At 40.2% G+C, this 15,186-nt stretch overlaps 1 protein-coding gene across 6 annotated transcripts in view; it reads left to right on the top strand.

The window, feature by feature from the left end:
• CLCN5 (chloride voltage-gated channel 5) overlaps positions 1-15,186 on the top strand; it is a 193,782-nt gene that overhangs the window by 155,601 nt on the left and 22,995 nt on the right. For 4 of the 6 annotated variants that reach the window (XM_006059475.4, XM_044937318.2, XM_044937319.2 and 1 more), the window contains 2 exons: positions 7,454-7,605; positions 11,062-11,161. In XM_006059475.4, the coding sequence (XP_006059537.1) occupies positions 7,454-7,605; positions 11,062-11,161 (252 nt within the window). Of the gene's footprint in view, positions 1-4,364; positions 5,321-5,354; positions 6,335-7,453; positions 7,606-11,061; positions 11,162-15,186 lie in introns of those variants that run through there. The other 2 variants (XM_006059476.4, XM_044937320.2) reach the window with 2 other exon arrangements.

The raw sequence follows: 15,186 nt of genomic DNA, 5'->3' as shown, positions 1-15,186 counted from the left end.
TTTCTGACTAGTTTTCTGTACATTTTTGTCCCAGACTCAAGCAATGCAGATAAGCTTTAGGGGACCTTTCTATTATCATTTAAGATCCAGATGTACTTTAACTTGAATCATTTTCCTGCTAGAGCATTAAACCATTTCTTATATAACTTACGGTGAATGGCACACTATGCCTTCAAAACTTATCTAAGTTTTACCTTTGTGTGTGTGTGTGTGTGTAGACACAACAATATAGACTTGCCTAAGAACCCCAATCTTGATATTTAGAGCTGTTGTTTAATTTTGCTTTTTTTCTTGGCAGAGTATACACCAGAAGCTTAACTTTTTAAAAAAATCACCCTGTTTTTAAATTGAAGTATAGTTGATTTACAGTATTTCAGGTTGTACAGGAAAGTGATTCTATATATATATATATACTTTTTCAGATTATTAATGTTTTCCCTTATAGGTTATTACAAGATATTGACTATAGTTCCCTGTGTTATACAGTAGGTCCTTGTTTATCTAAAGAAGCTTAAGTTTTAATCCATTGTTTTTTGAAAAGCCTTTTGCATTTTGCTACTCTATTTGTACCTCAGTAGTTGATCCAGAATGGAATAATTTCTACACTCATTCTTGATAACTTAGTTTTATGAATTTAATATTTCTTTCTACTAAGTAAAAAAAAATGCTAAGAAAATAGACCAATTGGATGTGGAATAAGACCCACAGCTTAAGCTATTTGTCATCAAGTCATATATAGACACCTCTGTGAAAGAGTAAGTTTCATCCCTCTCACTGATAAAACCTTAAAAAGTAGTAGTATTATTGTCATCATCCTTATTATACACTTAAAGTATTTTTTCCTATTCTAAAAATTATGATGAATATCTTCTAATTCCTAGTCCATACTTGTGTCAAATCCTCGTTAAGTGGTCTTCCTATGTTGAAAGTTTTAAAAACTTTGTTGTAGGAGCAACTAACATATTAGAAACAGAAAATGATCTGATCAGATCTGTGCTCCACAAAAATAACTCTGTCCCCAAATATTAACTTTATCATTGTGGTTTTATCATAGGATACATTAAAAATTGGTAAGCATTTCTCTTATTTCCATAGTAATTGACCTACACCTGACAGCCTGTATAAAGGAACATGTGCTAGAGATTACACATTTGGCAGAGAAGGGAATAGTGGGATAGAAAAGAGTAAAAGAAATATAATGTCAAATTCTGAATACCAGTGCCTCATTTATTTTTTTTAATTGAAGTATAGTTGATTTATAATATTGTGTTAATTTCTGGTATACAGCAGAGTGATTCATTTATACATTTTGGGGAGGATGGGAGAGAATTTTAATGCAGCCACCAAATTAAAGGATAAAAACATACTGTAAACATAACTTAAAACAATTTAGAATCATAAACAAAATGTGAGGTAGACTGACTAGTAAAATTCACCAAATATTGATTAGGAAAATTTTATAGTAATAAAGTAACACAGGTGCCTCCTTCTCTAAAAATCACAAAAAGCAATTGCATAAATTACAGCCAAAAATTGAATACAACTCATTGTAATTTTAGAGAGTGTGTGTGTGTGTGTGTGTGTATACACACACTAAATATATCTATATTCCTTTTCATATTCTTTTCCCTTATAGGTTATTACAAAATATTGAGTATAGTTTCCTATGCTATACAGTAGGTCCTTGTTGGTTATCTATTTTATATATAGTTGTGTGCATCTGCTAATCCCAACTCCTAAATTATCTCCCTTTCCTTCCTCTTTAGTAACTGTAAGTGTGTTTTATATGTCTGTGAGTCTGTTTCTATTTTGTAAATAAGTTCGTTTGTATCATTTTTTAGATTCCGCATGTAAGTGGTATCATACATTTGTCTTTCTCTGCATTACTTCGCTTAGTGTGATAATACCTAGAGCCAACCACGTTGCTGAAAATCCAGTGCCTCATTTCTTAATCTGAATTGTAATTAAATCTCATTTTAGTAGGAGGACTGTGTCATAGCTATCAGTCCTCTAGTTTTCAAGAGAGGTAAATTTACATGGAATAAAATAGTTCCTCCGCAGAAGCACTGATGGAGCATTTGAAAAACACATGAACTTTCACCAGAAGTTATTGACATGGTACTAGTTATGCAATCCAGTTACCATACATTGAAAATCTATACATTTTCTTAAGTACCAAAAACTAATATGTTAAAGTGTAAAATAATCTAATAAGGTAATGCAAGTCTTATTATAAGCGAATATATTCTGTAGTGGTCTTCAGATACTACACATAGAATCCCATTTAGTAAAGAAAACCTTGAAGCAGGCTTGTGAGGTTGGCCCTGTCATCCTCTTTAAGTAAGAAATACATACTTTGCTAAAAGTATAATTGTACAATACAGTCACACTTGAGTCATAGCTTTTGCTTTTTAAACTTGTTAGTTCTTTGCCACAATACTATCAGTTGCCACTTCATTTTACTTCTTGTTAGTGCTAGGTTAGTTCATCAAGAACTGAGATACTGTCATAGTGATGGACTGGACCAAAAGCATGTAGGTTCCATGAAGTGCCTCACATTTCCTAACGTTTTGTTATATTGATACTTTACGATTCATCAGGCCTTAAGAATTGATGACAGTAATCACAACATTTTGAAACACTATATGTAGGTCTGATTATTGGAGCACACCGACTAGATTAATGTTTAACAGTGGCTGCTGTATGCATTCACTTAGGTGGTTCAGTTCAGTTCAGGTGCTCAGTCGAGTCCGACTCTTTGCAACCCCATGAATCGCAGCACGCCAGGCCTCCCTGTCCATCACCAACTTCCAGAGTCTATTCAAACTCATGTCCATCGAGTCGGTGATGCCATCCAACCATCTCATCCTCTGTCGTCCCCTTCTCCTCCTGCCCCCAATCCCTCCCAGCATCAGAGTCTTTTCCAATGAGTCAACTCTTCGCATGAGGTGGCCAAAGTACTGGAGTTTCAGCTTTAGCATCATTCCTTCCAAAGACATCCCAGGGCTGATCTTCTTCAGAATGGACTGGTTGGATCTCCTTGCAGTCCAAGGGATTCTCAAGAGTCTTCTCCAACACCACAGTTCAAAAGCATCAATTCTTCGGCGCTCAGCCTTCTTCACAGTCCAACTCTCACATCCATACATGACCACAGGAAAAACCATAGCCTTGACTAGATGAACCTTTGTTGGCAAAGTAATGTCTCTGCTTTTTAATATGCTATCTAGGTTGGTCATAACTTTCCTTCCAGGGAGTAAGCGTCTTTTAATTTCATGGCTGCAATCACCATCTGCAGTGATTTTGGAGCCCCCAAAAATAAAGTCTGCCACTGTTTTCCCTGTTTCCCCATCTATTTCCCATGAAGTGATGAGACCGGATGCCATGATCTTAGTTTTCTGAATGTTGAGCTTTAAGCCAACTTTTTCACTCTCCACGTTCACTTTCATCAAGAGGCTTTTGAGTTCCTCTTCACTTTCTGCCATAAGGGTGATATCATCTGCATATCTGAGGTTATTGATATTTCTCCCGGCAACCTTGATTCCAGCTTGTGTTTCTTCCAGTCCAGCGTTTCTCATGATGTGTTCTGCATAGAAGTTAAATAAGCAGGGTGACAATATACAGCCTTGACGTACTCCTTTTCCTATTTGGAACCAGTCTGTTGTTCCATGTCCAGTTCTAACTGTTGCTTCCTGACCTGCATAGACGTTTCTCAAGAGGCAGGTCAGGTGGTCTGGTATTCCCATCTCTTTCAGAATTGTCCACAGTTTATTGTGATCCACACAGTCAAAGGCTTTGGCATAGTCAATAAAGCAGAAATAGATGTTTTTTTCTGGAACTCTCTTGCTTTGTCCATGATCCAGCGGATGTTGGCAATTTGGTCTCTGGTTCCTCTGCCTTTTCTAAAACCAGCTTGAACATCAGGAAGTTCATGGTTCATGTATTGCTAAAGCCTGGCTGGGAGAATTTTGAGCATTACTTTACTAGCGTGTGAGATGAGTGCAATTGTACGGCAGTTTGAGCATTCTTTGGCATTGCCTTTCTTTGGGATTGAAATGAAAACTGACCTTTTCCAGTCCTGTGGCCACTGCTGAGTTTTCCAAATGTGCTGGCATATTGAGTGCAGCACTTTCACAGCATCATCTTTCAGGATTTGAAATAGCTCAACTGGAATTCCATCAGCTCCACTAGCTTTGTTCGTAGTGATGATTTCTAAGGCCCACTTGACTTCAAATTCCAGGATGTCTGGCTCTAGGTGAGTGATCACACCGTCGTGATTATCTGGGTCATGAAGATCTTTTTTGTAGAGTTCTTCTGTGTATTGTTGCCAGCTCTTCTTAATATCTTCTGCTTCTGTGAGGTCCATACCATTTCTGTCCTTTATCGAGCCCATCTTTGCATGAAATGTTCCCTTGGTCAATTTTTCATAATTTTCTCTATAGAAAGACATAAGCTATGTGTATACAGTTTAAAGAATAATCATAATGTGAATACTCAGGTAACCCCTGCCCAGATTAAGAAAAATTGCCAGCCTTCCCAAAGCCCAACCTTCACCATGTGCTCCATCCAGAAGGTGAGTCCCCTCTCTCCCTAGTCAGCTACTGTCTTTACTTTGGGCATTTTCTTGTTTCCCCTTAAAATGTAGTCCCTTACATGGGTATCCTAAAACCATATAACTTAGGTTTGTCTGCCTTTGAACTTACATGAATAAAATCATGTTATGTGCTCTCTTGTGTCTGGCATCTTTTTTTCATTTCACTAATTTAGCTCATTACTCTGGTGAGATTTTTATCTGTGTTATTGGTATCCAGTACATTAAAAAAAAAAGCCTTTCCATATTTGCCTGTCTCTCTCTCCCTCCCCCTTTTTAAAATATTTAAGATCCCTGTAACTTTAAATGCTTTCTGATGTTTATACTTTGCCTTCTTAGATTTTCTGCTAAATGAGGTCTGAAAACCTTAAATTTGTCCGAATCCCAGTTTTCTGAACTGACCTGACTGCCTCTGGTTTGATGGCATTTGTTTAGATGAGACTACATCTTTAAGGCTTCTGTGCTTGGTTAAAAATCTTCTTTCTCCAAAGCTGGTCCAAGGGTCTGGTCACGTGATTCCAACAGTGACATCACATTCTGACCGCCAGGGAACATTGGTGCTTCTTTAGGTGGTGTTTGTTCCTGTGAAAGGCAGAGAATACAGCAAGTGCCCTTCTAAAGCAGTTCAGACCGGGGCTCCTTCTGTAAAAGCTCCTCAACCTAAATGAGGAAATGCGGGCTGCCAAGGTTATTTCTTCTTTGAGGCAGAAAAAAAGAAAGCTGTGATTGAAGGTAAGCAGGCTTGAGCCTGGCCAAGGACCAAAGCATGACCCCAGGGAGAAGGGGGTCTGGAGAATCACAAGCAGTCTGTTGTCGGATTCTAATCACTGCCTGTTCTTTCCGAGCTGCCTGACAATTTGCGTTTATAATAGACTATCTACAAAGAAGGATGATTCAGTACTCATGTTACCCAGTGATGTAATAGGATTTTTTCTTTCCTGTTAGGAAGCTGTTGCAGATCTTCATTTTTTCTTAATATCCTTTGAACTGGGGGCCTCATTTGATACCTAGTGTAACATTAGATATCTAGTAGAAGCTTTTTAAAAATCAGTTTCACAAAATCCTTTGAAAATTTCTCCTGAAAGGAGCACACTTAAACCAGAGCAAATTCAATTGAAGCATTAACCTGCTTGAAAAAGTCAGTTTCTGGTTGGTTGGTGTCCTGTGTTCATGTCAGCATTTGTCTTGAGAATTGAAAGAGCTTGGTTCCCTGCTGCCCCACATACTTTAGCCTCTTCCTGCCCTCCTTTCCCAGCTGGCTGTTTCCCTCCAATCTCTCAGACAACACACCAGCATTTATCTTTATCAGTATGCCACTGACATGATAGGAAATGCTGAGCTGGTGATTCAGCAGCCAACCATTTCATGGTCAGGTATGCTTGAAGATACGGAAAGGACTTTGGTTAGGGGTTTTAAGATTAACTTGTTCACCTCCTCCACTCCACCCCACCTCACCCCCACTCTTACTGTGATTTGGATTCTGCAGAGCGTTTCCTTTCAGCTGTGCCTTGTTTGTGAAAGGTATGCTGAACTAGGTATTTGGAAGACTTAGAATTTGTAAACCAGGTGCAACTTGGGTGTTAATTCAAACTTGTCCTCTGAGAGTGCTCAAATTGTCTGTCAGGAGTTGAGAGTGAAGGTGAGGATGTAGCTGGGGGGAGACAAGGTCAGCTTGGGCCCACTTTAGCCTTCTCTGCAGAGGAACTTATCGTCAAACAGTCTGGATATAGCTTTGTCCCTGCCAAGGTTGGTGTTGCAAATGTGAGCTGTGGCTAGTTGAGTTCATTGATGGCATTACTCTGCATTTTTCCTCAGTGTGCATTTGCATGCATTCCTGAATACAGTTTTACATTTTGTGTTTAATAGTGAAGTTTTCTTCTACCAGAGGATTGTGGAAATATTGTGAATAAGTTTGTTAAGTCATACTAAGTAACCTTGTGTAAGCACCACTTCTGAGTTTAAATACTTCTCCCTCATCCCAACGGTTCATCAACAAACTGGGCTCACCTGATATTTACTGGGTTGTGGCTGTGTGCTGGACACTGGAGAAGGCAATGGTGAAATCAGAGATAGGGCTACCCTCAAAGAGCTTCTAGTCTAGAAAGGAAGATAAAGCATTTGCTTAAGTTATTATAGTAGAAGTGCTAAAAATGAAGGAGGTAAATGTGATTGTTGGCCAAATGGATATGTTTCTTTCAGTTGAAGGATCGGGAGGGACCTGTCATTTCTGAGCCATGCACTTTTCTTTAAATCTCTACTTGGAAATCTTAGACTGTCCTGGCATACTCAGTAAAAGTTTCCACAGGCCCATGACATCAAGGATCAAAGTCTTATATCCATGGAAGTGAAATATGTACATTCCAGCCAGCTGAACTCTGGAAGAGACCCACATGCTTTCTTTGGAGTCCCTACTCAGGCAAAAGCCACCTCTGAGGATTGAATTACTGCCTTGTAAATGTATTAATAAAATGGCTTCTGATGTAATTTGTCTGCAAAAACCTTTGACCCTTTTGTCTTCCTCCCCAAACATAAACTGAAATATCTAAACTGCTCCAAGCTCGTGTCTTTTGTTTCATACACCCATTTACCCTGTATTTCAACTCCTGTCAGTTCTCCCTTTTTACTGTCATTCTCATCTGTCCCTTTCCATTCACACTGCCTCGAGATGCTCATCGTTTTGTGCCTAAAACACAGAAACCTCTGAATGTGAAGGATGTTCCTGCCAGGTGATCATTCTGCTTTATCAACATACCCTAACTGTAGTCATCTGATAGTTTAAGGGCTCACCTCCTGGTGATCAAAAAAGAGGTATTAAAAATGTCCAGAGTGTCTGTATTACTAATGTCTTCTTTCTGTTCAATCCAGAGAGTAGGTCATACAATGGTGGAGGAATAGGTTCCTCAAATAGGATGATGGACTTCTTGGAGGAGCCAATCCCTGGTGTGGGGACCTATGATGATTTCAATACAATTGATTGGGTGAGAGAGAAGTCTCGAGACCGGGATAGGCACCGAGAGGTAAGACAAAAGATGCTTTGTGAGCTGAGTGTTAGGAAACATCAGAAGAAGTTGAAAATACATATTCTTTACATATATAACCCTCTACCCTGGGTGTGGCTGAATTTATTTTCTGTTGGCCATGTAGGGTTTTATTTTTAAGGCATCTTGAAAATAATTTATATTTAATGATGATTTATCTTCCTATAGTGAGTGGTTGAAAAGGATCATTGGGTATAAATGCCTATGTAGAAGGGTGAAAACAGTTGATGGGAGGGACCAAAATAAATTTCAAAAATCTTTCTTCCCCATCTCATCTTTCTTTATGGTTTTCCCTTGAAGCAGAATTTTTACAACTAAGAATAGTAAGTGGAATCTTTTTAAAGGAAAAGAGTGTTTACTGAAGCTTACAGGATAAACCTGTGATTATAGCTTTTTTACAAGTATAAAACCAAAGCACATTTATGCATTCAACTAAAAACTCCAAGACCAATCAAATTCAAATCAATGACATTAATTTAGTACGATAGTTAATAGAAGTACTTAGGGCTATTTCTCAGTTTTGTTTTGAATATGACAAGAGAACCTCCCTACTTTTGTCTTTTCAAAGTAATGTGAAAACTTCTCAGAGTATCCCACCAAGGTCGTTTGCCTTTAACTTACTGCTGCTACTGCTAAGTCACTTCAGTCGTGTCCGACTCTGTGCAACCCCATAGACGGCAGCCCACCAGGTGCCCCCGTCCCTGGGATTCTCCAGGCAAGAACACTGGAGTGGGTTGCCATTTCCTTCTCCAATGCATGAAAGTGAAAAGTGAAAGTGAAGTCGCTCAGTCGTGTCCGACTCTTAGCGACCCCATAGACTGCAGCCTACCAGGCTCCTCCATCCATGGGATTTTCCAGGCAAGAGTACTGGAGTGGGGTGCCATTGCCTTCTCCAACTTACTGCTGAGTATCATTTAAATCAGGGAATCACAATTTCTAGTCTGAGTCAGGAGCACGTGGAGAGCTTATTCAAAAGGTAGGGGGCCTCAGCCCCCATAATCCTGATTCAATGGGGAACATGTCTTCAACCAACAGTAGGTATGATTATTTTTTTTCTTTCTTACTATTTCTGCTTTGAGTCCAAATTTAAAAATTGCTTTTTATGTTGACTCCATTTTCTCCTGAGTTCCTGGTTTCCTCCTCTCAGACTTGAGTGAATCTCCTGAGCCGTCAGGTTCAGGTCACTTTTCATTCCTTTCCTGGCTCCTAACTGCTTTTCTCATGACCACCTGAGCCCAGGATTGTCCCAGGTACAGGTTTTGAGAAATTTCTTTGTAATCCTTAGATTTGTGATAATCCCACTGAGTTTTCTTCTCCTCACTCAAAAAGGTGATCTCTATAAAACATTTTGTTTTTTTTTATAAGATTCATGCTATTTGGGAACATATCCATATATTCTTTCTATTATATTAATTTGTCAGGCAGACTTTAAAATATAGTTTTATAGCCTTAGAATTTTTTTCTCTATATAATTCAGAGTTTAGTTTGTCATCATTTGCTTAGTCAGCATGTTACTCAGATTGTGAAAGCCACCTGTCATATGACAAGAGCACATTTCCCATTATATCAATATGGTTGCATCTGAGACACATTATATCAAATAATAATAATTCAGAATCAATTGAAATGTGTTTATCGAATCTTCAAAGGAGACCTTTTTTAAGCATTAGCTGTTCATCATCTGAATGGAAACACTGTCAGGAAAAGTGTCACCTCATCTACTTTCAGCATTTCAATTGGAAACTTAAAGTCATAAGTCTAAATGAAATTTTAAAGTGCTTTTAACATCTGCCTGCTAATGCAGGAGATGCAGGAGGCACAAGTTCTATCCCTGGGTTGGGAAGATCCCCTGGAGGAAGAAATGGCAACCCCCTCCAGTGTTCTTGCTTGGAGAACCCCACGGACAGAGATGCCTGGCGGGCTGCAGTCCATGGGGTTGCAAAGAGTCAAACATGACTGAGCAACTAAGCACAGCACAGCATATGCACACAGTAATTTATTACTCGTGATGTAGCTGCAGATCAAGATGGGGTAGCTCACTTTCCATTTCAAAGATAAGAAATAGAGGCGGAGAAAGGGGAAGTACTAATGCCAAAGTTGTCAGAATGCTAGGTTTTGAAGTATGAGCACTGAAGAGCTAAATTGACAAGGCTAGGGCCTAAAAAGGTAAAAATTTGTGTACCTCTTGATAGCTGCAGATATGCCCAGCAGGTTTTTGAAAATGAAAGAGATCATCCCTAATATCATTTAGGAACTATAATCACTGTACAGTTAGGGGTTTGTGGTATAGTCTTAGAATTTGCCTGACCTGAATTACAGCCTCATGTAGTAAACTTCAGATTGTATTTTCACCACTCAAATAAGCCCATATTTATTTATTCTTTGAAAAACAATCAGACTATTTTCTATGAGTCAAGAGACCATTTTTGGACTATCTGATGTCCAGGCCAGAAGGAGACCACGGCAGTAAGCAAAACAGGTTGATGTTATAAGAAATTAGCAGCTAAGGGGCTTCCCTGGTGGCTTAGTGGTAAAGAATCTGCCTGCCAATGCAGGAGACAGGTGTTCAATCTCTGATCCGGGAAGAAGCCACAAGCCAAGGAGCACCTAAACTAAGCCCGTAAGTCTGTGTGCTACAACTATTGAGCCTGTGCTCTAGAGCCTGGGAACTGCAACTACTGAGCCCACATGCTGCAACTATTGAAGCCCAAGCACCACAGAGCCCATAATCCAGAACAAGAGAAGCCACCACAGTGAGAAGCCCATTCAGCACAACTGGAGAGTAGTCCCTGCTCTCCGCAACTAGAGAAAAACCTGAGCAGCAGCAGAGACCTAGCACAGCCAACAACAACAAAACAATCTCTAGAAGGCTTCTCTGGTGGTCCAGTGGCTAAGAATCCTCCAGCCAATGCAGGGGACATGGGTTCGATCGCTGCTCCAAGAAGATCCCACATGTCATGGGGCAACTCAGCGCACGTGCCATAACTATGGAGCCTGCATGCCTAGAGTCTCTACTCTGCAACAAGAGAGAAGCCACCACAGTGAGAAGCTTGCACACTGCAACAATGAGTAGCCCCTGCTCACCACAACTAAAGAAAGTCCATGTGCAACAACGGAGACCCAGTGTAGCCAGAAATAATAAATAAAAGACAAAGGCCTTATTAAAAACAAAAGAAAATAGCTACTAAATAGGGAAGCCTTGAATAAGGTACATGCAGGCATTGCAATACTGGAGATTGAAGGTGGGGTTTTGTAAAACAAGGTTCAGTAAACTTCAGAGTTCTTGGTGACTTTGGTTGAGCCAAAATTTGAGAAGTAACTCTAAATTGGTCTCCTAATCAATAGGTTTGTCTTTGTGTTTCTTTATTGCACATTTTGATGTGAAAAAGCAAGGGTGTGTGTAAAATCTATCAATGTTTTCTCATTTCTCCCTAGATTACCAACAAAAGCAAAGAATCAACATGGGCCTTAATTCACAGTGTGAGCGATGCTTTCTCTGGCTGGTTGTTGATGCTACTTATTGGGCTTTTATCAGGTATGGTAAACCATGTTAACTTTCTAAACAGATTTCCTAAAATTGTGGTGTGCCCATTCCCCAAGTCATGAACTGAATTGAATGCTGTGCTTTATTGTTTTCCTACATGAAAGAAGTCACTCGTGGACCTTTTGGAAGCTTGATGACCTCAACTGTAAAGAGGTATTGATACCTCATCTCCTTCATTGAATAAATGAGATTAAATAAGGAAATGCATTTAAGTGCATTTGTATACTATAAAATATTGTATCCATCTTAAGGTGCTGTTAGCCCTGACTTTTGGAGCTTATCTTGAGGAAGAACCTTTCTGTTGGAGATGGGTTTTTTTTTTTGTTTGTTTGTTTTGTTTTCATTTTTTGAGGAGGAGGGGTGGGAGCAACTCTGTGACTGGCAGGATCTTGATCTCTGACCAGGGATTGAACCCATGCCCTGGCAATGAAAGCATCAAGTCCTAACCACCGGACCACCAGGGAATTCCCAGTTGTTTTTTTAAACATATACCACATGGGTAAAGAATCTGCCTCCAATGCAAGAGACCTGGGTTCAATCCCTGGGTCAGAAAGATCCCCTGGAGGAGGGCATGGCTACCCACTCTAGTATTCTTGCCTGGAGAATCCTATCGACAGAGGAGCCTGGTAGGCGATAGTCCATGGGGTTGCAAAAGAGTCAGGCATGACTGAATGACTAAAACTTTCGCTTTCTTCACGTTGGATTTAGGAAAGAAGATGTAGAAGAGGACTTCTTGAAAGATTTTTGTAGTTACTTCTTAAACATTTTCTCTCTTCATTTAGGGGTAAAATATGTAGGACATGACTCATACCCTTAAGGGGCCTACACTCTTATTCTTTCATGGTGGTTGAGGACTGGGATGGTACTACCTTTTCCTGTCTTCTCCATCAAGCTCCTAAGCCACTCCAACTATATGGTCTATCTAGGAATAGTATCGGAGAAGGCAATGGCACCCCACGCCAGTACTCTTGCCTGGGAAATCCCATGGATGGAGGAGCCTGGTAGGCTGCAGTCCATGGGGTCGCTGGAGTTGGACACAACTGAGCGACTTCACTTTCACTTTTCACTTTCATGCATTGGAGAAGGAAATGGCAACCCACTCCAGTGTTCTTGCCTGGAGAATCCCAGGGATGGGGGAGCCTGGTGGGCTGCCATCTATGGGGTCATACAGAGTTGGACACAACTGAAGTGACTTAGCAGCAACAGTAGCAGGAATAGTATACTTGCTTTGCAATACAGCTTCAAAACAGGTCCCTAAGCAGGCTTCCCCTCTTGTGGTGGCAGCAGAAAACCAAGAATACCAGGCAGAAATGCTGAGATTTATATTCCCATGGCATTAAAAAAAATGGGTCTAGGAAGACTAGGAATAATGAGCTAAAATAGAAGTTAGGTGGGAAATCAGGAGGTGGTTGGGATGGAATGGTAGTTAACAGCATAGCTCTAGTTTGTGGCTTCTTGGATTTGAATCCCAGCCCCACCGATTGCTAGTTTTGTGACTTTAGGCAGGTTTCTTAACCCTTGAAAGCTTTAGTTTACTGACTTGTAAAATAGGGATAATAAGAGTACCTATTTTGCAAGTTTGTTGTGAGAATTGAATGAAGTACAATATATATAGCACTCAGCACAGCACCCAGTTGTTCACAAGCTGCTGTTACTTAGAGATAATTCATGAGCCGTGGAGTATAAAGTGATCACAGCAGCTAGTGGGAGCTGCTGCCATTCTGTCATAGCACCCTGCAGCCCCATCTCCTGTCAGTGGGCTCCTCGGGGGGGACATGCAGGGGATGTTCACCATGTGCCACATTGTTTACATAAAATGCCCCCATTTTTCTTGAACGCTGTGGCATTGCCCTTGCCTCTCCAATGCATAGAAACTAACTCTCCACCATCCCACCCCTTGTTTCTTTGTCATGGGATAGGAAACTAAGATCCAGTAGGCTTGTTTACCCCCAGATACTTTTGAGGCATCAGGCTACCACATAGTAAATCTGGTTTGTTATTTGATTTTATTCTGTGTGCTTTGGTAATAGCTCGTGTGTTACAGCCAAATCTGGTGACTATCCTGTGTTTTCTATGTTAGTTAAATCTCTGCAGGTCCATTTGCTTAAAAAAAAAAAAAAAAAAAAGATCATAGCAAATCAGAAACTGTTCATTCATAACAGAGTTTTCAAAGATTATTTCTGGGCCAGGGGTCAGCAAGCTTTTTCTATAAAGAGCCAGACTAAATATTTTAGGATTTGTGGGCCAAATGATCTCTATAGCACAAATGTGGCCGTAGATAGTAGGTACACAAACAAACTGGACTGTGACCAAGAAAAGCTTTATTTAAGAACACAGAGGTGGATTTGACCCTCAGGCCATAGTTTTCCAACCCATGGTCTAGGGTGTTAATGCTGCCCATTCTTTGGCTCGTACAGAAGAGAGAATATGGTCTGGACAGTTTAGAGCTGGCTCATAATAGACTGAGTGGGCTGTAATGTCAAATATTACACAGAGGCTGAAGAGAAGGAAGGGGGCTGATAAAGGATTATATAGTTTAGCAGTTAGGAGGATACAAGTGACCTTGAAAAAAATCTTAGATAAATATTAGTAGCCAGTTTTTTTTTTTCTTTTTTCTTTTGGCTGCACCTAGTGGCCTGCCTGATCTTAGCTCCTGGACCAGGGATTGAACCTGGGCCCTGGCAGTGAAAGCACCAAGTCCTAACCACTGGACAACCAGGGAGTCCCAGGAGCCAGATTTCAAGGGGAGGTAACCATTGTAGAAGTTTTGGAGCTACTGGGTGGTCACTGGAAGGAGAGAAGGGACAGAAGCCATGAAATGATAGCATGGACAGGTGGAAGCACTGCATTCTCTAGGGTAGGGGAAACCCGCTAAAATTTGTAACCAGGGAAGAAAGAGTCAACTGGGAAAAGAAGAGGGAGACATAGAAGGGAAGATAGAATACAGAGTACCAGGGTTAGGTAGAATAAGATGTACACACATGAAACAACCAGAGAATTAGCCAAACTCTTTAACATCGCTTAGTTTTCTGAATTCAGGCAATAAGTGCAATAGGATTTAGAAGGAAGAGATGATGGGGGCTGGAGTGGCCGAGAGTAGGTTCAAACAGTTTGTCAGATTTGACTAGGTTGTTCAAGTGTGTAAATAACCTGTATTAACACTCTTAGCACCTACCAAAACATACACATGGTATGGCCTCCAGCCTGTTGGAACATAGGCGTAATATCCTCAACTTTTTAATGTATGTCTTGTCACTAGGTGGTCAGTGAATATTTTTCTTCCCCTGATACACACAGGGTATTTTGTTTTTAAGCATTGGAGAGCAACAATAGAAGCAGTGTGTCTGAATGCAGGAACAGTCTGGGAATTCAGGGGCTGTGAATTTTATGATGTCTTTGCTATTTCCCTAAAGCACGATTCTAGACCATTTAATTTCTTTATTCCAGTGTTTCTTCATCTGGATAACAGAAATGATGAGAAGGCCAGAATTGAAAGTATTATAACTATCTTAACCCTATCAGTCTATTAGCCATAGTACATGAATCCTCATAATCCTCATAATCATTCTCGTAATTTTCTTTGAGGAATGGTCTATATAAAATATTTTTTGCTCCTTCTCACTAAGAAAACCAGTTCATGCCCTAGGCTCAGGAGGCTTCACCCTTCCTATAGCTTCATCTCATCTCCCACGTACATCACAATTTGTGCTTTTATAAATTCCATTCCCTTAGCCTAGAATGCTTTCCTGCCATTGCTCAAATTCCCTCGTTCCTGGTGCCAAATCAGTATCAAGACTGAGCCCTTCTCCTCATAGTCTTCATCAACTGCCCCCATCAAGCCATCTCAAATACATGTCATATAATATTCTTCAACATGGGCAGTTCAGATTTTCTCAGTCTTATGTATAAAGTGAGAATAAAACAATCTTTAATAAACTTGACTTTCTTTATGGATCAGCCTTCATCAACTCGCAGTCAAAGCAGAGTCTTTGCCAGGTGAGGCAGCTAAAAGTCAA

This window comes from Bubalus bubalis, chromosome X, assembly GCF_019923935.1.
Source record: "Bubalus bubalis isolate 160015118507 breed Murrah chromosome X, NDDB_SH_1, whole genome shotgun sequence".
In the NCBI taxonomy this organism is placed as follows: Eukaryota; Metazoa; Chordata; class Mammalia; order Artiodactyla; family Bovidae; genus Bubalus; species Bubalus bubalis.
This window is presented reverse-complemented; position numbering and strand designations above follow the sequence as displayed.